This window comes from Haplochromis burtoni, unplaced genomic scaffold (assembly GCF_018398535.1).
Source record: "Haplochromis burtoni strain Fernald_Lab_line unplaced genomic scaffold, NCSU_Asbu1 Contig_203, whole genome shotgun sequence".
In the NCBI taxonomy this organism is placed as follows: domain Eukaryota; kingdom Metazoa; phylum Chordata; class Actinopteri; order Cichliformes; family Cichlidae; genus Haplochromis; species Haplochromis burtoni.
Window position 1 is genome coordinate 433,903 of NW_024582564.1, and position 27,651 is coordinate 461,553.

Genomic DNA, 27,651 nt, shown 5'->3' on the forward strand with positions numbered 1-27,651 from the left:
ATTAACCAGAAACTCAATGATGCACCGCTTTTCCTTTCTAATCCGGTTGCTGCTCGTTGCCTTTCTGTAGTGCAATACTTCAACTGATTACATTGTCTTAAATTTTTCATATTTACTCACATGCCTAATGTGCAGCGTGTCCCTCTATAATAATGGGTGACAGTAACCTCACCATTGGCGGATCTGATTTCCATCGATAAAAAGGGGTTTTCATGAATAACACTGGCACTATGAAAAGATCCTTTTTTCTGTGTGAACAGTTGTTTTTCTTTGCAGACTGTTCTCCGTCTTCTCACGTTTGTTTGAATGAAGAAGGCTGATAATTTTGGGAGCTTTATATGTCGAGGCTCATCTCTCCAAAACATTTCTAAAGCAGTTCAGTCAGAACCATGTCAGTCGAGAGAAGATTTCTACCTGTAGTAATTATGTCTTTTCAATTTCAATTCAATACAGTTTTATTTGTACAGCGCCAAATCAGAACAGCAGTCACCTCAAGCGCTTTGTATTGTAAGGTAGACCCTACAATAATACATACAGAGAAAAACCCAACAATCATATGACCCCCTACGAGCAAGCACTTTGGCGACAGTGGGAAGAAACATCGGCAGAACCAGGCTCAGGGAGGGGCGGGGCCATCTGCTGCGACCGTTTGGGGTGAGAGAAGGAAGACAGGATAAAAGACATGCTGTGCAAAAGAGCCGGAGATTAATAAGAAGTATGCTAACAGTACAAAGCGGAGTACAGGTCAGTGACACCACCATGGGTTGAGGCAGGTTGCAAAGCGGCTTCCAGTAGTGAGGGTACCAGTTGATGCATGATGAACTGTTTGTTGCTGTTTAACTAAAGCTGTAGTTTTTGGTTTGTTCTCATCGCTTGCATAATAATTCAGTTGAATTGAATTCAGTTTCATTTCTACGGCACCAAATCACAACAACAGTCGCCTCAAGACACTTTATATTGTACGGTAGACCCTACAATAATACATACATAGGTTATAGAACATTTTGTGAAACAGAAAGCAATATTTACTCTGTGAATAACCTCTGAAAACACTCCCTGCCATGTGCCAAAGAGCAGACTGACACAATCAGAAGGTGGGAATGGGCAGAAAAAAACAGCATTTGCTAGTTGTTGGGAACTATTCTCGCTGAAGATCATCTTCCACCTCAGACTGCTCACCAGGACATCAGCGTGGATCGCTGGGGCAGAGAGTGATGTTCTAGCATTCAGACTTTTGGGACAGCCGTAGTCTTCCTTTGTTTGTACGGTGTTGTCGCCAGTCCATTGCAGTTCTATAAAATATTGTTTGTTTGTTTTTTATATAGTAATGACTAATTGATTATTTGTGAGCAAAATGGAGTATTTCACAGCTAACGAGTTAAATTACAACAGGAGTTGGTAGAGAGCGAAAACGCAGAAGAAAAACTGGGTAGATCTTGGCGTTGAAATCAAAGATCATGTTGCTCCATAACTGAATGTAAATATTGTGTTAACAACTTGCTTTCATAGCCCAGAATAGCCCAAGCATAAACCTGCTGAAGTGATGGCACAGTGGGAATGTGTCAGATCAGAAACCACTTAACTTTGTCACTCTGGAGTGCTGCAGTCATACGGGGTCCATTTTCTTTTTAATTTGGTGGAAATAATGAGTGAAATGGAAAAAAACAAACAAACCAGGGAAATGGAGTTACTTTAAAATGAAGAGGAATCAAGTGTTTTTATGTGACAAAGTAAAAGTGGAGAGAAAATTGAGTCGGGGGGCGTGAAAGAGACAGACAATGTTCTGAGCATCAGATAAAATAAGCGGTGGTAAAAGAGCGACGGGCGGCAGAAAGAACTGAAACCCAGGCGGGCAGAGTCGTACTACACCTGAAGCTTTACAGGGAACCTTTAATGTGAGTGTAATTTCAAACAGAGCGAGTGATTGGAGGAGTAATGAGTGGGAGGGCAAAGAGAAAATGGAAGATGCCAATCTGAGCGCTCGTGCCGGCTGAGGTCAACAGTTAATGGCTGTTGGAGGCTTGTTCAGTGACCTCACAGAAGATCCTGCACATGTAAATGTCTCCCAGTACTTTTACTCATCATTTCTAGGAAAAATTGTGGATCATTCTCTACCAGAAAGTTCGGTTCGTACTATTCCCAGATGTCATCATGTACCTCGTAGGGCCTTTGTGGTTGTTTCCTCTGCCAGTGTATCAGTTTGTTGTTGTTGCTAAAGCCAAACTTAAACTAAAGCTTCAGTCTTACAGTCTTACATCTTAAATCTGTACTTGTGTGAATTGTGCCCTAACCTAAGGCTGCTTTTACCCATGTGTTGTGTCTGTTAATTAAAACTTATTTTCAGACAAGAAAAAGTGTTTATCCACTCGACCAAAGTGGATTTCTTACAACCAAAATATGCAATCTTTCCCTCCATCCATCGCACCTGTATGATGAATGCGAATGACAGTCGTGTACGTACTCGACAGCTGTGAGAGCCCCGTCTGCACATAAGTATATAAATGCAAACAAGCTAGCCACCTGCTGCAATGGGCATTCGGTGCTGTGTTGTAAGTCATGCTAAGGAGTCTTTTTCTTCGGGTATCATAAAAGTTGTGGTTATGACTGTCAGAAAAGTTCTGATTTGTATCTCAGTGTGCCTGAGGGGTAGTAAAACAGAGGAAAAGCTGGGTTTTCAAGTTTAGCCGGTGAATGCTCCGTGTGAATGTGTCTACATGAGTGGCGGTGTAGTGCCCTCTCTTTCATATGTGAGTGCTGCTTTTTTTGGCTCAGAAGTCTGATTTAAAAGCAATCTTCTTGCGCATGTGGTGTCTTTGAGGACGGGGCCGAGGAGCAGCTGCAGGCCAGCAGGCGTCTTCAGAGCGCAGAGTTTCCACACAAGGCGACATCAGTAATTACACCGAGAGAGAAGAGGAAGAAACACATTCTCAGCACTGAGGCTCACAGGGAATACATATTAGGCTGCTTGTACGATTAGTGTTCTGACATTATGTTGCCCTGACATTTAGACCTCTTGGTTTTTAAATGAGCAGGGCTCTCTGCAGTGTTAGAACCTCTGTCTGCGGTGCCCCGGCGCCATGAATTTAACATGGAGAGAGGGCAAGCGTGAAGGAGAGGAGCTCCAGGACAGGTTATAGGCGATGAGTCCGATTTTAAGGTCCCCTCTGTGGCTGTAACTTTGGCTAAGTGCTAAAACACTTTGCGTTACATTCTGAAGGGCAACTCGGGTTATATTTACATTTAATTTTGAACCTCACTTGTTAAAAGCGTTAACTCTGCGAAGGCTAAGCTGTCACATATAATGGAAAGCATATCATTTTTATCTTTCCGATGCTTAATTTTGAGAGTTGATTGCAGTCACAGGGGCTTCTGGGTTTTTAAAATCTTGTATCTGCAGCACAGAGCAGCTTAGGTTGTTCTGAAAATGGTGAGAAAAGTGAAAAAGGAATTAGAATAATCCTATTTCTATACATGCAACACATAAGTAAAAAATACATAAGTAAAAAAAAAGAAAAGAGAAAAAGCAAACCAGAGATTTAATGTGAATCTCTAAAGTGAAACCTGAGTCACTTTCCCGATAGACGTTTTAGTAAATATAGCAAGGGGCACAAACAAGGCCTGTTTTCTCTTCATTAAATTGGAAACAGTTATCAGCAAACTAACTGTTAATAGAGTTTAAGGACCTGTGCAAACCCTGTAGCTTGGAAACAAAGAGTTAGAGATATATAACTGTATGTCGTCTGCATAGCGGTGAACAAAAATGTCCTTAGAAGTGCTCAAAATGTGGTGAAGAGGGAGCAGATGTAACAGAAACAATAAAGGCCCCAGAATGGATCCGTGTTTACTTTCACTTCCACTCCCTGGTAAACTGTGTGGTGGTTAGGGTTAAGAAAACGGTCACAGTTTGGGTTAAAATACACTGCTTCACAACACCGAGGTTAAAAAACGCAGAGTTCGTAATGTTTGTCTTGTTTTATTAATTTGACGCCTCCAAAGGCCTGAGATGTGCCTTCAAAACAAAAAACATCTGCTTTTTACTCAAAGTGCAGTAAAGAGGGAAAAGCTTTAAAATAAGGACGTCTTCTGTACCATTAAATTCTAAGAAACTTAGCAGGTAGGTTGGTGGTTTGAAGCATCTTGGGTAATATAGCTGATCGATCTCTGTGGGGGCGGTCGGACCATCTGCTGCAGGACTCCTTGTTCTAACTGAGATGGTAATGACTGAGCAAACGGCTCCTCTTAATGGGCTGCACCACTTTTAAAATGACTCCAGAGAGAAGCTGCAGCTCCTGTTTATATAGATATATAGACGGTAGCGCCTACCACTCTCTTAAAGCAGTAATTTATTGTTATTATTAATAATAAAGTTTTAATGAATTCTAAGTGTGAGAATGTAGCTGAAGGTGATCTCAATTGGTGAAAATAACTGCTTTAATTGGTAAGAGAAATCTATATGAGCAAAGATGTATATTTATGCACATGCTGGAGAATAAATTCACGATGCCTAAAATCTAAATGTGTAGCGCTTCACTGTATGTTTTCATGTATGCAAATAGACTGGAAATGCAGCTTTATTAGGTCTGCCCTTGGCTCAGGTCATCCTGCAGCATAATATATTAGAAAAATACCAACCGAGCCACCTGCAGGGATCACAACTCCCCTGATATCATGTGTGGCTTATACAGGTATGTGCAGAGGAGATAATTTGCCGCCGAGGGAGGGAGGAGGACTTTGGGAGTCGTTATTGGAAGCTTTGGTCGTCTGAGTGCCACTCGTGTGGAGTTATTTCCCAGCGTGTCCTTGAGTGCACTGCAGTCGTGCTGAAGTAAAGTCCAGAAGTAAAGCCGGCTCACAAACTCGGCCCCAGCAGCAGATTAATGCGGTGTATTTTCTCCAGCCTCTGCCGTCAGGTCACTCCTTTTGTCTGCACTCAGTCTGAAGCAATTACAATGTACCTCCACAGAACTCGCTGCCAGTTATGGTTTCTGTCGCCGTTTTATGGCCACTGCCTCCCACCCAATCCCTCTTTCTTTGCAGCTGTCAATAACACAATTACCTGCTTGGAAGGTCCAGCTAGCCCGGTTCATTTAAACCCAGCATTTATCTGCAGGTGTGTAAGTACACGTTACACTTTATCTAGACGTGGCAGATTTGTTGTTTTGGGCTGTAAGCTCAGTGTTTTTAAATCCTGGAGTTGCATGCCTGGAGCAGAAAACCAGTAAAAGGGGAGTTAAAGCCAGCAGCACTGGGTATTGAGCATTTATAGCTGCCTGAGCATTATATGATGACCTGGGAGAGAGAAGAGGTTGCTATGTCCGAGTGTCCCTGCTGGGATCTTTCTGTGGAACAAGAATTTGCTTTTGAAAGTGGAAGCCTGAGCACATGGTTTAACTTTTACACTTTCTCCCTATTTGACCATCTGTAAGTGAAAATAAAACCTAAAATCTCTGATTTATTTAAACCTGTTATCTTTGTGTCTTTCCCAGAGTGCCACTCAAAGTCGAGCAGGCCAACAACGCCCGGGACGCTTTGGCAAAGGCCGTGTACAGCCGTCTGTTTGACCACGTGGTGACCAGAGTCAACCAGTGCTTCCCCTTCGACTCCTCCGCCAACTTCATCGGCGTCCTGGACATCGCTGGCTTTGGTCAGTATCACAATAATAACAAAAAAACATCAGAATTTCAAGGTTTTTATAGAGAACGTGTTTTTAAAACTAAGAAATGTTTGTTTGATGGTTTTAAGGGGAAAAAAACCTGTTGGTTGGTTTGATAACATTTTTTCTAAGGAGGCAAAAACGAAGTAATGCACGTTTTGAAAGCTCACATCACCTCAGAAAAGATCCTGTAATAGTCCACTTTGCTCTGACACACATTGTGTAACGAATATATTTGCAGAGTACTTTGAGCACAACAGCTTCGAGCAATTCTGCATCAACTACTGTAACGAGAAGCTGCAGCAGTTCTTCAACGAGCGGATCCTGAAAGAGGTGAGAGCTGTTTGAAAGTAAAACCCTGCACCATCTCACCTCCGCTGGCAAACACCGTCAAATCAAAGCAGACATCTGTGGAGGACTCTCCATTTAAACTTTAAGTGTTTTTCTTATTGCAGGCAATTCTTTTCTGAGACTAGATGCCACATTTTCAAATTGCAGGTTGCAAAGTTTTCATTTTCCAAAAGTCTGAACATGAAGTTTAAATTTTCATCTCTGCAAAACATGAATTTTACTGTAATAGGTTTTATTTTAATATGAAAGTGTGCTTCAGGTTTATTGCTGTTTATGTCAGAAAACTTTTCCATCCGTTCAACTAAGTTCTACCTTTTATTTGCACTTTAAGCAGACACATGCCCAAATACCCTCAACCTGGCTCCATGGCTGAGCCTTTCACACTACTTACATCAGATCCTCACATGATCTCTGGAGAGACTCCCGTTCCCTGTGTTCTCTGGAGCTTTTCTGAAGCATGTAGCATCCAGCAGGAATTTACCTCCGATACGGACGGACCTTTACCTGCGCTGTTCTCTCAGCGTAGAGATGTTAACACCTTAAATGTGAGCTAGACTCGCATTTAAGGTGGAAAAGTATATCTGTTGCTTTTTCTAAGCTTCAGAATTAAAAATCTGTAAGAGTCAGAAACCTTACTAAGATATAAATCTGGCTGATGATCCCTTCAGGATCATCTTCTTGTGCATTGCTGGACCGTTTTCTGTTTCCTTTTATTTCCCTTTGTACCTGTTCCACTGCAGAGTGTTCAAGACCTCATCCACTATGTCAAAATGGCGCTCTTTAGACTCCACAGGAAGTGAAGGACATTTAAGGGAAGACGATCTGCTGAAGAGGACTGGTGGTCCTCGTTTAAGACCATCTTTTGATGGTTTTTCTGGCCCATTATCAGCACGGCCGCTATGACAGATTTGACAGCTCTCCTTGAAAGTTAGGAGATCCTTAAAGTTGATTTGTCATTTTTGAGTCATCGACAAAAGTCCTGAACTTTTGTGAACACACCTCGTAGAAGGACCGGCCTTTAGGCTCGTCTCGCCACAGCAGACCGGTGTGTTGTCTGCGCTACTAACAAAGCTCAGAATTGAAAGGTGGGAAGTTTCGTGCTGATTTTAGTAAACTTCTTCTTGGAACAGAAGTTGTTTCTTTTCTTTCACTTGACATCCTCTCAAGTTCAGATGAAACTCTTCACTTGCCACTTCTATCAGCACCCAAACAGTCATTAGCAACAGGTGGCACGGAGACTGACGGCGTCCAAGTCTGTGAAAAGCTGCGTTTCTGTGTGGGGAAAATAACAACGCTCTCTTTGAAGGTCTTCTTATAATAAAGGAGAAGGAACTCGAGCGCTCAGACCTCCGCCAACACACAGCGTTTGCTGACCTTGGAAAGCCACAGCCTCCTTAATGGGTTTATTGTCGTCGGGAGCTGTTTCCAACAAAAGAAATGCTGTTTAGTTGAAGACCCTGAGGTCCCTCTGTCAGACTGTCGTGTAATCATAGTTCACTCGCAGAATCCAGAGTTTTGGATCAGTGCCGTAATTGAATCATCTGCTCTGTCTGTAAACCGCAGACCTCAGAGAAGGGCCACATTAAACACTGGATTGTGTTTGACTTTCCCTCGACTGTGTTCTAACAGCGGCTGTCTGTTTCTTACCTTTAAAACTCCTCGTTTGCCCAAACATCTGTCTGCAGCATGAAAAGCCCCATCACCTTTAGATGCTCATTTTTGCATGAAAGTGTAATAGCAGAAAGCCTGGCCTAAGCGCCACTTGTTAGAGAGCTTGAATGCCCCCCAGGCAGAACCTCCGAGCCGTCCCTGCCCTCGTTAGACGAACGCCGGGCATGCCGTGAATACCGTTATGATTTCTCATTAGAAGTTTCTCTGTTGCATTCCAGGAGCAAGAGCTGTACCAGCGGGAGGGGCTGGGAGTCAACGAGGTTCACTACGTCGACAATCAGGACTGCATAGGTATGAAGACGCCACTCCTTGCTCAGCTCGCGTGATTGTGCATTCAGAGCAGCTGCAGTCACTCCTCTGTGCCGATGAAATTCTCTGCAGAGGGGTTTGATATTTGTTCTCTTTTACACCATTCCTTTTATTAGTGCATAGAGCATAATGTGAAAAATTCCCTACTCCAACTGAGCACCTCAGATACCCAACAAAGGTGCAAAAAGCAGTTCAAATTCCTCTTTAAATATCTAGATGGTGCATGAATGTGTGGAGGGGATTTGATCAGCTTCCCCCCTTTTCTGCTCTGGAACAACCAGTGCAAGAGTTAAAGAGCTGATGAGGAAGTAAATCCCTTTGGTTTGATACTAAACCTTCAGCGCAAGCAGAGTAATGCATCTTTAAAAATCCCACCTGCGGCTTTCACACAAAGTTTTGCCGTTAATGTGGAGAGTTTGTTGTTTTAGTTCACAAAGCAAGATTTCCTTCTGATCCTCTGATCAGTGCTACATCTTATCTTTTGTGTGGTTTATTATATTAATATTTAGAGCTATATTTTTTTAATATTCCTAAAGAAACACAGACTCATCCAGCTGTTTTCACTTCTCGAGCTGTTACTATAAAATTTCATCTCACACAAACAAAGTGTAATAAACCCATTAAAATCTCTTCCTGAGAGTAAGTGCTCTGAGACCAAATGCTGGCTGAGTTTTTAACACTTTGTGCAGCACTTTATTGCGAGAAGCAACCTCGAGGCTGAAGTGAATGAATCCCCATTAGACTCTAACGTTGAAATGTCCAACTATAAGGCTGAAATAAGCACGTTTACAGTGTCTGTGGATATCGGGGGAATCTTTGTGTGCTGCGTCCAATACAGTTTATGAATGCCGCTCGCTAACCAAGCGATAACCTCTCGCTCCGCCCTCTGATTTAAATGTGGTCATTTCAGGAGCCAACACATCAATGCCTAAAATCCTTAGAGTTCAGAATCTGCACTCCAAAATAAATAGCTGACTTCCAGACAGTGTTCATTTCATTGATTTTCATCATAGGTTTCATCAACAGTAATTTCTTTCAGGCAAAAACACAATAGCTAAATAAAATCTAATACATGAGGACGAAAACCATGACGTACTGAAACTTCTGTCAACGAATAAAAATGAGATGAAAACCTTTCGGGGAAACGAGATCCAATCAGAACTAATTAGGTTCTGATTAATTGAGGGGGGGTTAGCTAACTCCCATGCAAAAATAGCACTGCTTCAAAGATGGCTGTGCCCGTCGTTATTATACAGTCTATGGGGATGTGTTGATGTCCACTGGGTACATCAGACTGAAAAAGACAGCTCTAGTTCAAAGGTGTCGCCTAAAAATGAAATAGTCTATTTGCAGTGTGCCGTATTAAAGGAGAGCTAGGCCTGATGAAATTTTATTGTATACGAAAGAAAAAGAGCTTTGCATTTATATGTCAGCCCTATATGTAAGTGTGTCCTGTAAAAGCTGCTCATTATCCACCTCAGTGCTCATCATCCTCACTTTTAGGAGAGCTGCCTCTCTTCACTTTGACCTCCGAGCCTCGGTGCCGCTTCAAAGACCGCAAAGAGGACGAACGACGAAGCCCCCACGCCTGTGAACTCCCGTCCTGACTGAAATGTGTCTTAATAGTTCACAAACATGGAGGGAGACTGATGTGACAGGGCAATCTAAGGGGAAGGAGGTTAATGATGCTTTCTGTGCTTTCAGTATGAGATGTTTAACTACAGCAGAGCGAGCTGCAGGGAGGCGGGAGGCTGGCTGTGCTCGCTGGCTCGTAGCTTACCGAAACGCGGTTGTTTGTTTGCTGGTTTGGATTCCCGTTGCGTGTTATAAAAGGAGAAGCTCCTCTTTGTTCAGGGGACGTAAAAACCACAGTTGATGTAGCAGAAAATTACATTTGTACAAGCAGCGGCCACGTGACTGCACACAGAACAAGGCAGAGATGGAAACGAACAGGAGGCGGAGGAGTGGGAACTATTAAAAAGTTCTTTAACGTCACAGAAGTTTGTTCGAAGCGTTACTTTCACTTCATTCAGGTTTTATTAACTCGTGCAGCCATGTGCGCTTTCGTTTGTTGCTGGTTGTCTCCTGTGATGGAGAGAAGGTGGACGGATTGAGCAATGGAGGGGCAGATGACGGGATGCCTCCCGAGGTTTTTGCTGCTCGAAGCTCTGCTGACCTTCATTTGCTGAATAGTTTGTGAGTAGGAGTCTCCATCAAAGAGCCTCTACTGTGCAGCATGTCAGTTCCTGTCAGGAAACATTACTGAAAAAGACTGCTAAAGCTCACGTAGGTAGGTAATCATATCTTCTAAACAATCCCCCACGTCATCCTCTGAATCAGTCAGTCATCCCACGTAAACTTCCTCCCCTGCGCCTCAGTTTTCTGTCAGTTTGCTGGCTGTTTGTTCAGCGCTGACAGCTTTTCCTTCACAGGCGTGTTGTCGGTCACTGCAGACCTCACCTTCTTCCTTTATTTTCTTCTTTCTGTTAAAATAATCTTTAAAATAACATTTTGAAAGTAGGATCTGTAGCAAATTCAGAACATTTAAAGGGAAGGTTCTTTCTCCAGCTTCTTATTTTTTAGAGGAGCTGTTAAAGGTTAAAAATGAGCTTCCTAAATAGTTGTTTTTTAGGCTCTTCAGCTTCTTGAGTAAAGGAATCCATCTGTCTCCATCACTGAACAAAAGTGGTGGTCTATGACACCACCTGTCAGCCTCCTATAACACAGTCTTGAGAACCCATCACAAGAGATTCAACACCTGCTCACACCATGAGCCATCACGTGACCCCAACGGCTCACGTGATGATAGAGAGCCGTAAAAACTCTAAGGACCACCTCCTGACTGCACCTTAGAAGTTACATATCTGAGACCTGCATGAGTCTCTTGGATTAGCGATGGAACATCTTTAAGAACGGCTGCCTTCAGATCAAGCACCTGAGACAATCATGACCAGGATGACCGAGAACCTTCACAGATGTCCTTACAAAGACTGATATTCTTCAGGTGGATTACTTGAGTTCATTTTTCCTCAGTACACAGAAATAAAACAATACCACAACACCAGGTTCAGCTGTGTAATATTCTGTATAGTAACAGGAAGCTTCCATTTATCTTTATGCTCTCTCTGATTGTTTAAATAACCGTTCACGTCTCTCCTGGTGTGATCAGATATGCTCACAACCCAGGATGGTTCAAAAAAAGAATCTGTCTTTGTAAAACTCACAGCTTTGATCTCTCAAAGTCACACAGAGGGCTTCGCCAATGATGAGACTTAATCATTTATTTTTATATGTACAACTGTTTTTGACTTAAATATGCAGAGAAACTGGTTTTTACTTAACATTTCCATGTCAGGACCTTGCAGAAATAAAAATGCATCAAACTTCCATCACGTTAGATTTTGATACTTTTGTAGGAGAAAGGAGCAAAAGTTGGTGCACGGCACAAAACAGGAAGTAAGCAGTGAGTCCTCGGGTGTCCCAGTCTCCGTCATCAGGAGCTTGAAGCTCATTACGTCCTTTAATTGAGCCGTGGCTCTTCTCTTTAAAATGGGTCAATGACTTTTAATAGTGAGAAGGATTTGATGTTAAACTAATAAAATAAAAATCACTTCTGCACCATCCGAGAGAACTAAACTGCACTAATGCAATAATAATAATTATGATTTGGTAAATTAGGTCCCCATCACCTTTCAAGTCAGATCAGGTCAAGGAGAAACTGTTACAATCTCCACACCTCTTCCCATTCGATTAAACTTTAATTTGAATTTGCCTACATCGCACCCTCCGTGATTCAATCGGTCGTGTAGCCGTCAGCCTCGGGGTGATCCGCCACAGCTTCATTAAGAGGACACGCAGCGTTTATTTTTCTCATGCTTGTCACGGTTTTCCCCGCAGACCTGGTGGAGGCGAAGGTGGTCGGCATCCTGGACATCCTGGACGAAGAGAACCGTCTACCTCAACCCAGTGACCAGCACTTTACCGACACCGTTCACAACAAACACAAGGACCACTTCCGCCTGACTGTAAGTGACCGCACAAAGGAAGGAAAGTCAGGGAAGCATGCCACTTTTAACGCGAGGATTTTATGGGACTCAGGGAATGTTTGATTTACTCAGGAGATTCTCTCTGAATCATTTCAGCTTAATCTTTAGACTCAGAAAAAACTGGAGCTGATTTATGTGTTTGTCTGAGTCTTCTTGTTTTACCCCATTCCCCCAAATAATCTGCTGCAAGGCCTATTTAGACCTTATTTTCCCCGTTTTGGCCTCTTGGGCAGCATTCAGGGTGGGCTGATATTAAACCTGAGAGACTACAGATTACAAACGCAGAGCTGGAAAAAGTGCTTTTTTTCCTCCTATCTCTCAGGTAAAGGAAGTTCTAGTTTCGTTTTCGGCTTTGTAAATTTACCAGCTGCTAAAAGATCTATTAAATTAATAGAAAACTCAAGTGGTTCACCTCATTTTGTGTCCCAACAATTTGTTCTTTATATGTAAATGTGAAAATGACTGTCGCCAAACTGAGTCCTGAAATTGTTGCTTCTGTCCAAACCGCAGCCAAAAAACTTTATAAGACAAAGACTGCAATGTGAGAAGCTGCACGTTCTCACATTGACATGTTTCGATGAGTAAATGTTTAGACTGGGTCTGAAGACCTGCAGCAGGTGCAAATCTGTTACCTGTGCCTGCACGCAGGGTTCAGTGATGCTGCAGAGCAGAACAGCTGATATCACCAACTGCATTTAAAGGTGGTGGCACTACAGCCTGAACACGAGATGATGGACTCACTGCTCTGATATTTGTCACCACTAAAGATTATTAGCCGAGGAGCACTTTATCTGCAGTATTAAACAATAACTTATCAACAAGGAGCTTCACCTTCTCCCATGGCTCCTTAATTTTAAAACTTTTATTGATAATTTGGATAATATTGATGATATTGGTAAACACAAAAAATGGGAACTTTTGATATTGACTTGAAGTTTTGAGTTTCAGTGGAGTGACGTGGAGCCTGAGAGTGAGGTGATCTCACTGACGGTTAAATTACTGGCATCAAATCTTAATCTTCCCAGCAGCGAGTGATTGGCAGGACTGGGAATTAGTTTTCCATCGTAAATGGGAAGCATGCATGAACTCTGCTGAGTCTGCAGAGTTTTAGTGTGTGTGTGTGTGTTTCCACCCGTGATCAGGTGTGTGTGTGTGCCCTGCAGGTACCCAGGAAGTCTAAGCTGACCGTCCACAGGAACGTGAGGGACGATGAAGGATTTATCATCAGGCACTTTGCAGGAGCCGTGTGCTACGAGACGGTGCGTCACCAGAACACACTGCGGTGTCTTCAAAATGAATCATTTCTTTTCTCTGATCACTCGACTGCAGAAAACTCAACTTTTAACATGAAAGCGTGCCATCATTGAGATGAGAGTTTTAAAAACATACCGAGCGTAGCTGCGGAGAGATTCAAGTCATAAAATCGTGTAGAGATTTTTCCTTCTGCAGTTAAGCAGGCGTATCAGAAACGGGAACAAAAAGAAGAGACTCGAACCGAGCGCCCCGTTCACGCTGAAATGTTTCTCCTTCAGACCAAGTTTGTGGAGAAGAACAACGACGCCCTGCACATGTCTCTGGAGTGTCTCGTCAGCGAGTCCAAGGATCGCTTCGTCCGCGAGCTGTTCGAGAACTCCAACAACAGCAAAGACGTGAAGCAGAAGGCCGGGAAACTCAGTTTCATCAGCGTCGGCAACAAGTTTAAGGTGAGCAGCAAAAAAAAAAAAGATCCAATCCAACATGCGATGTGTGATACAAATACTTGTAGATATTTATGACCACCAGGACATGTACTGCTCTGTGGAGAACAGGCTGAGGCTAATTAAAAGTCTTTGCCACCACTGGCTCGTCTGACTCTGATGAAGACGTCCTGTCTGTCAAAAAATAAAACGGAGCTGCTACACCTCATTAATGGCTTGAATTAAAGATGTGCTCCAGACTTCATCCCATTGCCCAGTCTGCTCAGGCGGCACTTTGGGCCCCGGCCAGTTCATACTCACACTTCTTCTTTACTAAATGCTTGTTGTATGTTTATTTTAGGATGATCTGATACAAGCAATGTTGCAAACCTGTTATGTAGCTATCAAAAATGCAGGCCTCTGTCAGCTTACACAAAACACCCCGAGGCTAAAAGGAGCTCGTAACTGGTTGAGCTGGGAAAACTCGGGCCTAATTTGAAGACTCTTCAGATTTTGGTGTGAGAGTACAGGTCGCTCGAATAAGCCCTTGAGGGCTGACAGAATACCCTCAGTGAGTTCTCTCCAGCATCTCCTGGGCCTGCCCCGTGGACTCTCAGATGGACATGCCCGAAGCACCTCACCTCACCTAGGTGTTTCTGCTCAAATGCCCAAACAATGTGAAATCACTCTTTTCACCTCGGCTGTTCTCCTCGCCATCCACTTTCATCCTACAATCTGCTCCCTTTATTCCTTACCCGCTGAACTCATCTCCAACCTTAAGTGGGCACAGCGTGAGCTTCAGAGTTTGAGCTGCAAATTCTCATCATTGCTCGATGAAGCGATGATGAGATATGCACAAATCCAGAGGCCAGCAGGCTCATTCAAGGGTTCCCACTCATCCTTAAAAAGTCTTAAAATGTCATTTTAAAATTTAAGGTAATTAAATGCTTTAAAATCATCGTGAGAGGATAATCTGAGGGGCTGCGCAGAGGCCTAGTTTAACATAAATAACGATGATGATAACTGTGAATCATGCAAAGCTACTCTACTCTATTCCATTAAGCAGAATAGTTCCTAAATGTTTAGTCTGCCTCATTATATACATGTCTGACTGATTGTTATAATAAAGCTGACAGCGCCCAGGCTCACCTCCGACGTCCTGTAGGTACAAAGAGTCAAAGTAAATGTATGAAATCTTCATCAAGAACATAATTTTTCACCTAAAAACAGTCAGATGAGTGTCTCTCTTTCACCCTGAGCACAGAGATGGCAACGTCTTTGCTGTCAGCTGGAGTTATAAACGGAGGATTTTTATTCTCCTCCATCGTGACTCATCCAGCTCAGCCTCTCACCTTGATGTGCGCTCTAATGTGTCACCTAACCAAAGGCAAGGTGAGCCAAAAACCACAGCGCCTGGCTCCACTCAATCATCCCTCCTAAAATATATAAATATATATATTTAATGGAGAAAAGATAACCTGAGGTAGTGATGGCCAGGTGTATTTAACAGGGTCAAAGCCAGAGAGCAGCGAGGTGTCCAGTACAAACAGGATTTGTTTCTTTTCTTTTTTTTAAATTAAAGACGCGGGAACACAATAAATTAATTTTCACGTGTACAGTGACAGTGATTTATATCAACCGGTCCTCCAACATTCATAACAGGCCTATGTTGCAAAAGTCTGAAACAACAGCAGGAGGGAAAAAGTGTTTACTGGAGGCCATTTTTAACCTCGCCCTGCATTTTTTCCAGGCTTAAAATTAATTGGAACAATTGACTGATAAGAGTTTCATTTCCACGAGGGGCCTCGTTTCTTTCCATTTCCTGACAAATTAAGGAGAAAGGAGGTCTGGAGTCGTTTGCACTGTTTAATTTACATTTGGCAGCTTTCAGAATAGCCTGATAATGAAATGCAATAGTTCAGCCTCGAAGTAATAAATGCATGAAATAGTTTTTCAGCATTAGCTGAATAAGGTGTTCTTAGTTATTTAATTTGTAAGCTAATAGACATGTCCTTGTCAGAAATCACACCCGGTGTTGCTGGAGGTCAGCGTAATGCCATTTTTAGGACCAAGCAGAATAAACATCATTTGTTTTCTGAATTTTCTGAAGTAGAAAATTACAGCGGATTGAGGCCTTTATGTCTGTAGTTTATTTCAATGATTTGTGTCATCCTTCTTCACAGATTCGTAAAACTGCGTGTCATCTGCATAGCAAAGAATGTATGTATAATGAGAAAAGTATTGGGCCTAGTTGAGAGCCCTGTGGAACTAACTTCTAACTAACAGCTTCTAGTTTCTGTAATAAAATGTTATGATCAGTGAATTTTAGTGCTCTAGCTTTGAAGAGCACAGGGACGAGTTCACTGTGGCCGGTTTTCTTGTTTTTTAGTGACAAACCAATAAGACGGGAGGTGCGGAGTCGGCTGGATACTTTGGATTTGAGCAGCAGCTGTTTGTCTAAATTCTTAATAAGTTATCCAAAAGTGGTGACGATTCAAGTGATGAAGGATTATTATGAAGCACAGTCGGTACCAAAGAATCTGCCGGCCATTACAATGAGCCTTGTATGGAGGAGTAAGGAGTCTTGCATGAGACTGATCTTAAGTTTGATTTCCACTTCCTGTTTGTTTAAGTTTATAAAACAATCATAGTTTGGGATGAAGTAGACCCTTTTTTACAATATTAATGCTTTACCCCATGGAGACGACGTTTGAAGACCTTCCCCCGACCTTTAATGCCGAGTTCTCACACCTCAGTGTAGATGAACATAGACATGGTTTGACAACCATTAGAACAGTTTCCAGGTTTTTCCAAGGGTAGCTGCATAGACAGAGACCGAATCACTGATTTCTGCTGCACATCCAGTCATTATGTTTTATAAGTAGGCATAAAATATGTCAGAAAACAGCTTCAGGTGTTATTCCTGGTAGGCTCAGGCATCTCTTCTTATTTGTAGTCATCCTCACAGTAAGTGTTTTTAATCATAGTCTGCTGACTGAATTGGGCCAGTACTCTTCAGGATTGGTCCACTGGTTTTCTGTCCAGCTGAGTACTGTGGCTCTCCATCACGAGGCTATGTGGAAAGTTCCTACCATAATGAGTCACAGAACAGCAGCGAATTTAAAAGTATGTGAGGATAAATATACACTTCAAATTTAGATGTGATAAGGTAATTACATGAAGCAGACATTTTTCTAATGTAGCGCCATTTTTATCAAATTTGTTGGATTATATTCTCAGCCAGGTGAGGTCAGCTGACCAGCTGAAACTGTCCAATGAAGGTCAGTGTTTCCTGTGGGTTTATTGCTTTTGGATTTGGGGATGTGCCTCAGGCTGCACTGTTTCTGTGACGCACAAGGAGAATGTTTGAAAACCGTGAATGTCCAGCGTGGAAGATCAACTAAACTGATGCTTTCAGGAAAACAAAGAACAAGTCATGTTTGTCTGCCACTGCACCAGCAAAAGCATCCCGCGGTCGTTCGAGAGGGTTTAACTCGAGTCCGTGCAGACTGGATTTAGTCGTTATTACGTGTGTTAGTGTGTTCTGTGTTTTCCTCATCCCGGCGCTTCTCCTCCTCCTCCCCTTCCTGAGCCCTCACTATTCGAGCTATGATTACGGTTCAAAAGGTGTACCGGAGGGCCCAGACGGGAGGCGAGCCGTGGGTGCAGAGGCGAGCGGGGTGGGGAAAATGAGCAGTGATAAATCCGAGACGGTGGAGGTGATGGAGACGCTGCTTCCTGGAGCTGCAGCGATGAAGGGAGATTGTGATCCGTGCAGGTTTTCATTATAACCAGACACCGTGGCTTTGCCCCACTTCAGTGACCAAATACATCATAACAAAGGTGTCCTGCTCCAAAGGCTCATCCAGACATGGCTGATAATTCACCTGCCTGCCTCCGAATCATCTGCATGCTCCTCTGTTATGAATTACAAAGTCATCGTGCAACAGCAGACCTGACCGGGTCAGATTGCATTAGTGGCTGTTTGTCTGTTTGCATGAGCATGACTGAGACAGCAGATGTAAATAACATCATAAACGCTTTACAGACATTTAAACCTTTAAATGGAGCGGAGGCCGGCCGGCCGTGCATTCTTCTGCTTTTTTGTTCCGCACAGCTGCTTTTCGTCAGCACATGTAGGCTGCTGCATATAAAAGGGAGTTATGTAAGCCGTAACACACTCTCATACGTCCTCTCACGAGAAAATGGATGAGGCGAAGGCCAAGTCCATCATTTTATTAGAGCATCTCCAAGTATATGACTGTGTTAATTCCACAAGCAATTACAGTAAGCAGATGGATGGAAAGGCTTTCAAGCTGTCGTGCCTGTTTTAGCCTTACCTGTGCCGTGGCTTTAAGGGAGACATGGTGAGTTAGTTTTTTCATCACTGCAGTTTGTCTTTACTTAATTATATCACCAAAACTTGAAAAACTAAACGTAATTTGCACAGGTGCTGCAGTGGCTTTTTAGAAAGTTTGACGAAATAATTTTTTAAGCATTTTTAATACAACGCTTCCGAAACTTAACCAGCAGGGTCTCAGAAAAAGGCGTTGGGTTTTAAATAATGAAGGGTCAAGAAACTATCCCTGCACCATCGCATCACCGTCAGTCTGAACAGTGGATACAAGGCAAGATGGGTCCATGCTTTCACTAAACTCTGACCCTACCTGTCCTCGTCATGTGTCCTCATCCGCATCACATGACCTTAAAAATGCTTAAAAATAAATATCTGGTGCTCTTCCTCAGCCCTGCTCTGCTTCTCTGGTCAGGCTCACCAGCCTGCAGAGCTTCTTCTTCTGTAGTTATTGTGGTGCTCAGTTTGTGAAAGCGTGAGGGAAAAAATTGAGTTTTCGAGACAGCTTCCTGCTCGCATATGACAGTGTTTGCCACATCAGCCGAGGGCGTCATTGCGAGCCTGGATTGGCTGTTGTGTGTCCGCCAAACACATTAGTGGACAAACAAGGACGTTGCTGTGGTGTTAATTGCCGTTAGCGGGCCGTCCTTTACAATCTGTCACTGTTTGCTTGGCTTCACTGTGCACTCATCTGTCTTCCATTATACCCCCTAATCAGTATACATCATTTACATTTGCATATGTTCACATTCACAGATGCTCCTCGTGTCCACAGTCACATCAAGAAAAGCTACAAGAAGCTTTAATAATGCAAGCATTAGTGAGAAGTTTCCCCTCTCTGAATCCATTTCTGTGCTGACTTGTAACTCTGACTGTTGTTTGGAACAAACATTTTTTTAAAGAAAAGGCAGAGACCTGATCAGAAACTGCACCCAGCAGCTTACTGGGTACGAATATGCTGATAATGTAGATTTACAAAGGTTTTGGTTCTGTATCAGAAGCGCTGCCTGCAGACAGGGCGGTCCTGCCGTCTCCCTGCGAATCTTCTTCTCTCTCCAATCACAATTTTACCTTGTATCTGCTCCTCTTCCTGGAAAAATAGAGAAAAGATGCCTCCCTGCCTAGCTTTGACTATAAATGTCATTCTACCAATTCTACTTATTATCTAAGTTTGGGACATTGTGTTTGGACTCCGTAGGCCCAGAAAATATCCTCCCGACTTTTAACCAGCATGATGTGTAAGCATGTTTTGCAAAACCCTCAGAACTTCTACATGTCAATCACGATAACTCATTTCAGTCATGGCGCTGAATGAAGCTTCTGACCTTCATTACACGGAGTGCCAACTCTTTAATGCGCACAGCAATGTGTAAAAATCATAAAAAACAACTTTATTTAATCATATTATCCCTAACAGCAGCAGCAGTCTGCAGATGGACAAATGTGCTGCTTTCAGGGATTTTTGTATGTTGTTTGCAGCCCAGTTAGCCAAATCTGATCTCCTCGGCACTCGTCTCTGTGCAGATGCACAGCTGCTAGCTTTCAGAGGAAGGTGCAGGTTCAGGCGGTACATCCCACCTAAACCAGCCAATTATGGACGGAAGGTCTGATATGACTGTCACGCTAAAACTGTGCAACCTCCTATCCCACATGGTCATGTAACCCCTGAAATTTGAAGTAAAAGCACTTTGTGACGCTTTCTTTAGTCAATTATCAGAAAGCAGATCAACATCCACAGTAGCATCGTGATACATCACATGATAGTGATGTTCAGTGGAGAAACCAGACTTTGGCTTTAACAATGAAGTTTGTAGCAGGACTTGAGGGTGTTTATATTCTCTATTCTCTATATTCTCTAACGTGGATCTCCTGTCCTCGTGAAGCTATGAGGGCTCAGAAATGCTGGGAAAATGATTTAAAAGGAGCAATTTTGAACAGACTCCTCGTGCATTCTTACGGCCTATGACTGGGAAAATATTGGGATGTGATGTGGAATAACCCGTACCCAGTTTTGCAGTCACATGATGGATGTCGGGCGATTGTGTGTCTGCCTGTCTCTTGAGGTTTTCTCAGTTGTTTGAATAAAAGTGATGATGCGTCTCCCTCCTCTGTCTCCCGCAGACCCAGCTGAATATTCTCCTGGACAAGCTCCGCAGCACGGTCAGTGTTTGCTCCTCTTTTGTTTACATGATTGATGTTGCGAGCCGTCCTGTCCGTACATCTCGCAGTCCCCACCTCCCCTCCCCCTCGGTGCCGTGCATCACGTCCTGAGCCCGATATGATGAATGCCATGAATTTGTGATGTAGGTTGTGGATCATGCTGTTGGTGTAATAACTTGTTTCATCTTCTCTGGTTTCTTTACCCCCCAACTCCTCCTCCTCCAGGGCTCCAGTTTTATTCGCTGCATTAAGCCGAACCTGAAGATGGTCAGTCACCAGTTTGAAGGAGCTCAGATCCTCTCCCAGCTGCAGTGCTCTGGTCAGTGTTTCCTGCACACTCTGATTTTAATGTTTGCACCTGGAAGGAAGTGAGGTCATTTCACTTCTAACATCACTTCCTGTCTATTCTGTCTTTTTGAAGAAGCAAAACATGTCAGGGCCTCGTTGTTCTGAGGTGTTTGAACACTTTTAATAGACTTAACAGTCTCCTCGAGACGCTTTGTATTGTAAGGCAAGACTCTACAATAATAGAAAGGAAACCCCAAGAATCAGATGACCTGCTATGAACAAGCACTTGGCAACAGTGGGGAGGAAAAACTCCCTTTTAACAGGAAGAAACCTCCGACAGATCCAGACTTGGGGAGGGGCGGGGCCATCTGCAGTAAGGGAGGAAGATGTGACAAAGACATGCTGTGGATGAGAGACAGAGATGAATAATAACTAATGAAGCGTAACTAAGGGAGGATTCAAGGTCACCTGATCCAGCCCTAACTATACACTTTAGTCTTTAAGCCTAATCTTAAAGGTAGAGATAGTGTCTGTCTCCTGAATCAAAACTGGAAGCTGGTTCCACAGAACAGGGGCCTGAAAACTGTGCAGTTCATAAATGGCAGCACATTATTACAATGGTTATGGTTTTGGACAGTTTTCTTTCTTCACCAACAAAAACCTCACAGTACAAGTGTCACATTAGCTCTCTGTTAGTAAAAGTTAATGTTCTGGCACTGTCTGTGTGCCTGAGGTTTGAGATTTTCCCATAAACTGTGCCTCAAACAGCAGTGCGTAGGTCTGACGTCCAAAGACGGCTGATTGTTTACTTATTAAAAAAAAAAAATCTGTCCTTCTGTCCACAGCTGTTGATAAGAAACAAACTTCTGTGTGACTATTTTATAATCTCCCCTTCAGCGCGTTTCACACATCTGTTATCAGTACGTCCTATTTGTCCTATTTAAATGACAAAAAACATGCAGCGCCTTTACAGGTGACACCGAGACTGCAAATAAGAACAAAATGTCACGAAATCTCCGAAAAACACGGAGAAATTTTACCAGAGAGAGAGGGCGAGACAAAAAGGAGGCAGTGACTCATCGTCTTTTACAACAAACAAGGATGTTTTTCAGACGAGTCTGCGGGAAAATAACAAGGGTTCAACGGTGTGAGAGCAAGGTTTGTGAATTATTTGAAAAACGAGTTTAAAAGTTGTACAGAAGGAAAACAAAGTGAGTTTAAAAAGTGACAAAACTGCTGAAGGTGAGCTCTCTGTCTTTATCGCCACAATAAAGCTCTCACACTGTCTTGTGTTGTAAATCAAACGCACCCAAACCGCCCACTGTTGGGTCAGGATCAAGCAAAGGTGATATGCCTTTGGCCAGACTGTGATTAGGTTGTGATTAGGAGACCCTCATCTTGGAAGGATCACTGCATGATATTTGTCAGGTAACACACAGTTGCTAACCAAAAGAATGTGCTAATTTTTTCCGTAATTAAGGAGCTCGTCAGGTTTGTTTTGGCCCGGTGTGCTCCGAGAACACGATTTCAGGTAGAGCTTCGTTTCAGTTACACAGACCTGCAGATTTCATTCGTAATACAAGCAGGAGAGTGCATCAGGAAAACAAACCGTCTGAAATTCTTTAGAGCTGCTGTTGATCTGATCGTCCCCACAAATGCCAGCTCACCTGTGGAAAAGCCACTCGTGGATGAAGCAGGTATGAGGCCTGTTCTTCCCTCTGTGCCTTTGACCGGACGCAGAGTCGATCCAAGGTCGGTGCTCTTCCCGCTGACACGTTGTCTTTTCTGCATGTTTTTATCCTCTGAGGCAGAAACTCCTCTCAGGCACAGTGCGCGCAACGCAACACTGCAGGGAGGCGTGCTGCGTTCAGGGCAAACTCAGGGACTACATGTCTCTCTCCTCACCATCCCGAAAGGTTCACAGCTCACAGAAACACAAAGCTGGCAGCACATCTGCGAAAAACTCAGCTCGGCACATTTTAAAAGTCAGTTCAGGTTTTAGGACGACGTCATCGTTGGAGGTGTCATTTTATTTGTATTTCTTTTTCTTTTCTTTTTTTTTTTTAAATAATAATAATAATTTGGACATTAACGGCATTTCATTTTAGATTTTAGAACAGAAAGCTTTTTGTGTCAGGTTTGATTTTATTCTGAAGGCTGATGCTTTGATTTTATTTTGAAGCTTTGATCTGCTCCCATACTGTACATTAAACTCCAGCTCATGATTTACAGTCAGGAAGATTTTTATAGGCTGTTAGTAAAAAAACACGGAGATGCTACACACTTTAACATATCTCACTGCCATCAAATTAAAAAATGATGCCATTTTTCCTGAAGATGGTTGTTTAAAAAAAAATGTGTGATGTGTTTTCTGAGTGATGCTGTTTTTTATTGCACATCTGTAAAGGAAATGGCTTCATTAATAACACGCACAACAAAATGGGAGCTTCCAAATAAAAACGAGTGCAACAAAGTGCTTGTTTATGCCAATGATCTTGTTTTCCTAATTGTTGGAGCTCATCGCTCGTAGTTCAAATTAAACTGTGATTAATTGCCCAACACCCATTTGAAGCCACACAGTAAATCAACCTCCACGGCGGCACTGCGAGAAGAGAAATTGCGACAGATGTGTTTCGTTAAAAGACTTATATTTTTAAAAAAGGTGTTAAAAAGGATTTGAAATGTGTTTTTGATGCAGCTTCGATTTGATAGCTCACGAAAAGTGCAAATAACAGAGGATTTACTAAACACGAGAACAAAAGTTGATTTTAAATTGATTCTGTTAATTACTTTTTCCTGCCTTTTTTTTGTTTTTTCAAGTAAATGTAAATTGTAACCAGTCGGTATTTTAAGCATACCCAGATGGCCTGTATTTCCTGTGGTCCTGCTTGTGACTGTGGCCTTATTCTTAAACATTTTCTTTTTCTCTCTGTGAGATTCACCCCCATCTCTTCCCTGTCCTTGGCTTTGGAGGTAAAGAAGTGATGAGTTCAGATTTAATATCCTCAGAGATTCGGTTCATGCTCGCAGAGCTCAGATACCGCACCCCGCCGAACTCTTTATCAGTTTTATTGTGCTGAGAATCGAAGTGTTGTTGGTCTGGAGTAGACGTGAGAGACTTCGGTGTACCAGCTCGACACAGTCGACAAAGTGGGAAGCTCAGCAACAGCCGGGGCAGAGAACCTCTGAAAATGAGATGTAGATTTAATCTGAGCCTGAGACGGGGCAGGGTTGTCTGACCCGAGCTGCCTTGAGCAGAAAGTACAGATAGACTTAGAGGGCTTAAGTAAATCAGTCCACGTTGAAGTTGTGATACACCTTGCGAGTTAGACGCAGGACTTGATAACCACGTGTGGTGTTACAGCTGCTGGAGGGGAGGCTCACAGATTCAGGGTTTCTTTTCTTCTTCAAACAAAAGCGCAGATCAGCTTTTAATACCTTCATGCCCCCCAAAAGGGCTCCAAGGTGAAAGCCCACACTTCTGAAAATTGCCTCCATGTAGCTGTGAAGGGTGATGTTTCAATTAAAGATGATATCAAATCCCCAAACAGGAAGCCGTGCAGCAATTACAGCTGAAAGCCCGATATGAGTTGTGTTCAGCTCGGGGCCAGCACTCAACAACTTTCAGCTTTATCTGAATACACAAGAGGGAACTTCTCTTATCACGGGGCAGCGGGCGGAGGAAGTCATTCAGCAAAAGAAAGTGCTTCGCGGTCGATGGGCTGAAGGTAATGATGGGGAAGATTTGAATTTGATCCTCGGGCTCCGGACGGTGTCTTGTGCTGCTGATTGTCACTCATCACCACAGTTTTATTAATCAATGAAAACTAATGAAATAGCAGAGACGTGAGCGTAGGCTAAACACAGTAGGAATCTAGGCAGTGTCTCTGTTGCTCTCAGTTAGTGATGCGCCTCCAGGGTTCAAGTTAAAATAATCCTAAAATGTCTTATTTTGAAATTATATCAGTATCAAAGCTGGATATGCTCGCTGCTGTGGGAATGTCCTCATGCATTTTTTTTTCTTTATTTTGGAACGAAGTCATGTAAGCAAAACCATAGACTGTAAACAAAAGATGGACACATCCAATAAAGCAGTACTGAAGCTGTGGCATCAGCAGTTTGGCTCCCGCCATTTTTCCGTTGGATGCTGAGATTAATAAAATACTGACATTACACCTACAGAAACTGAAGCACAGACTTTTTGCATGGTTAGTCTGTACAATCCAGTCTGTAGAAACCAAAACTGTTTCTTTAATGGGACGGAAACGTGATATTTAATGCTGGAGAGGCTTTTTTTTTTTTTTTTTTAAACAGTGATATCTGTGGGTTTGAACAGTTGGGCGTAGCCATTTCAGAAGTGCCTTAAACCTGCATGACCAGCAGGGGGCGACTCCTGTGGTTGGAGAAGTATAAATATCAGAATGTACGATAGTGCAAACAGACACAAAGTGGCACAGTGGTAATTCTAACAATAATGCTGTTGGCAAACACCATAACAGGGAATAAATTATAGAGGATACCATAGTGCTAATCCTCCCATCTGGTAAAGAACAGATGGATGGAGTATGATATCAGAGTGCTGATGTGCATGTGCAGATTTTTAAAGTGTTTTAACTGGTTGAACAGAGAGGAGTCATACAGTCTAACAGCCACAGCTGGAAAGGATCTCCTGCCGTGCTCAGTCGTGCAGCACTGAGCCTTTCACTGCTGTGGTGACCAATCGGTGACTCGCGCACGGCCTGGATCGTCCACGATGCTGAGTATCTTCAGTGACCTCCTCTTAGACATCTCCACCAGTTCCTCTTCCAAAACTGACACCAGCCTTCCCAGTCATTTTCTTGGCATCAGCTGTTTTCGCCCTACTGCTCAAGCACAACTCCACATAGAAGACCACCACATCGTGATAGAACATAGACCGTGTGCTCCTACAGACGTCTGTCATTCTGCACGGTCCAGTGTGCTTTCTGTGTGAACCGTAAACCGAACGGTTCTTACGCAGCTTCTGTTCATATATCTGAACTGCCTGAGCCACAGTGTTCATCATCCACCTCAAACATCTGTTCCCCTGAGGATTGCAGGGCAGAACGAAGCATCCTGCTTCCTAAAGTCTGTATAAACTCTAAGTCTTCTTGGTGATGTTCAGCTTGAAATAGCTGAGCTCCACGAAACTGTCAACCTCCGACTTCCAGCACTTCACAGCTTTCTTGTTCTGAACTCAGAAAACACTTTTCTGACGAGTTTATGGTCTCAGTTCTAGTTTGAACATCAAGATAATTTTGTAAATTATATTATTAGAGTCAGAAGGGGGAATAGCTAGTCTGTGCTCATTGGCTAACATCTTGTACAGCCAAAGTCCACGAACCAGAAAGCGACATCGCAGTGGCTCTGATTGTGTTTTATGTTCAGTGTGTCATAGCAAATACAAAAAAGTTCTCTGGTGCATGCTTCCGTCTTATGCAGTTTGAACGCTGTGTTGTCATTTTATTTCTTTATTTTATCTTTGAGCCATATATTCTGCGTTTGTGCCGTCCTGTGATTTAAACTGTTAACTCATTTAACGTGGCTGTGAGAGTACTTTATGCTGAGGAGGGGGTTGACGAAATCAGTGGAAAAACACTCGATGGAGGTCATGAGCTCCAAAGCAACTTAAGGACACGAACAAATACTGCAGAGAGGATGAATGAATGCCAATTAGCAGCATCTGTTTGACATGAAAGAGGCCTGAAAATGAGCCCTTTGATAGAAGCTTCCAGAGCAAAATGAGATGACTAACAATGCTTCAAAAATGGCGAACGATCTCCGTTTACAGGCGGTCTAAATAAATAGATTAATGTAATGTGTCAGAGGAAAGTTGTGGCAGCACAAGCAGCAGACAGAAAGGGTCACAAAGCTGAATATGCAGTGTCTGATAAAGGATGCTAATTGGCATGCGCAGACTGTTTGGACCAAGCTCTTTAAGCAGCCTTTAGCTGCTTTGAATTTTTTCTATTTGGAAGTTCTATTAATGGGATCAGCCGAAGCTCACTTCCATTTTTGTGCCAGTATACCTGAGAGTATTTTGATTTTTACCCATACGTCTAACAACAGATTGCACAATCCAGTGTCTAAAAAAATAACAATGCCATCTGTTTTGTTTTTCTGGGAATTATATTGTTCCTGTTTTTCCTGACAGCTGCCGTCAGGTCCGTAAGTACTTGTACAATGACAGAGCTTTTGTAGTTTTGCCTCTGTACACCATCACTGAGGATTTCAAATCAAACATTCAAGATGTTTATGACTTAAGTGCAGACTTTCTGCAGCTGTAATTCAAGGTGCTTAACAAAAGTACTGCATCATTCTTTTAGGAATTACAGAAGTTTTTATACAAAGTCCTACATTTTCTCAAAACTAACTGCTAGTCTGACATCATTTTAAGTATAAGCACTGCTTTTAATACTTGGATGAAAATCTATTGCAGTCAGTGATTTCCTGAAGTCTAGAACCCGTAGACATCTTGAGATCCTCTGCAGGCCTGTTTCTGGGTCTCTGTTTTTGTTTAACACCTGCAAAGCTGCTCTGTTGGGTTCAGACTTAGGTTGCTTTTGCAGTTTATTTGGGTCATTATTCATCTGTTTTGTGAAGCTCTGTCCGATCAGAGAGTACAGCCCTGAACACTTCAGGACTGAGCAGAGCAGTCATTGATGAGCAGTCATCAATAAACTCCAGTGACCTGCTTTCCCCAGCAACCATTCATGCCCATGTTTTAACATTAGCTCATCAGCTGTTTCGTTCTTTCTTCATTCTGGTACAGGTTTGTCTTGAATTTATAAAAAAAAACAAAAAACACCAAAAAACATGTTGTTGTTGTTGTTGTTGTTGTTTTTTATTAAAAAAAACAAGTTTCTTTTGTTTTGTTTTAACTACACATGCTCTTTTAGATGTTTTCTGGTAAAGTCTAATTCTAATAAAGTCTGCTCTTGAGTGTAACCAGTGGTTTGCACCTTGTTGTAAGCTCTTGAAAGTGATACTCCTTAGTTAGTTTTTCTCTAACCTCTTGTTTCTGAACCATGGAAATAATTCTGCGATCATGTGCTTTAGCTGTCATCTGTGATCTTTCGGGTCTTTTGTTGTTGGTGAGCTGCTCAGAGCATTTTTTTTTTTTTT

At 42.7% G+C, this 27,651-nt stretch overlaps 1 protein-coding gene across 7 annotated transcripts in view; it reads left to right on the forward strand.

Annotated features, from left to right (window-relative positions):
• The window catches only part of myo6a (myosin VIa), a 145,761-nt gene that overhangs the window by 67,942 nt on the left and 50,168 nt on the right, over positions 1–27,651 (forward strand). For all 7 annotated transcript variants that reach the window (XM_014338054.2, XM_014338056.2, XM_014338057.2 and 4 more), the window contains exons 13-20: positions 5,487–5,644; positions 5,895–5,986; positions 7,894–7,966; positions 11,882–12,009; positions 13,194–13,289; positions 13,563–13,733; positions 20,182–20,220; positions 20,446–20,539. In XM_014338054.2, the coding sequence (XP_014193540.1) occupies positions 5,487–5,644; positions 5,895–5,986; positions 7,894–7,966; positions 11,882–12,009; positions 13,194–13,289; positions 13,563–13,733; positions 20,182–20,220; positions 20,446–20,539 (851 nt within the window). The remainder of the gene's footprint in view (positions 1–5,486; positions 5,645–5,894; positions 5,987–7,893; positions 7,967–11,881; positions 12,010–13,193; positions 13,290–13,562; positions 13,734–20,181; positions 20,221–20,445; positions 20,540–27,651) is intronic.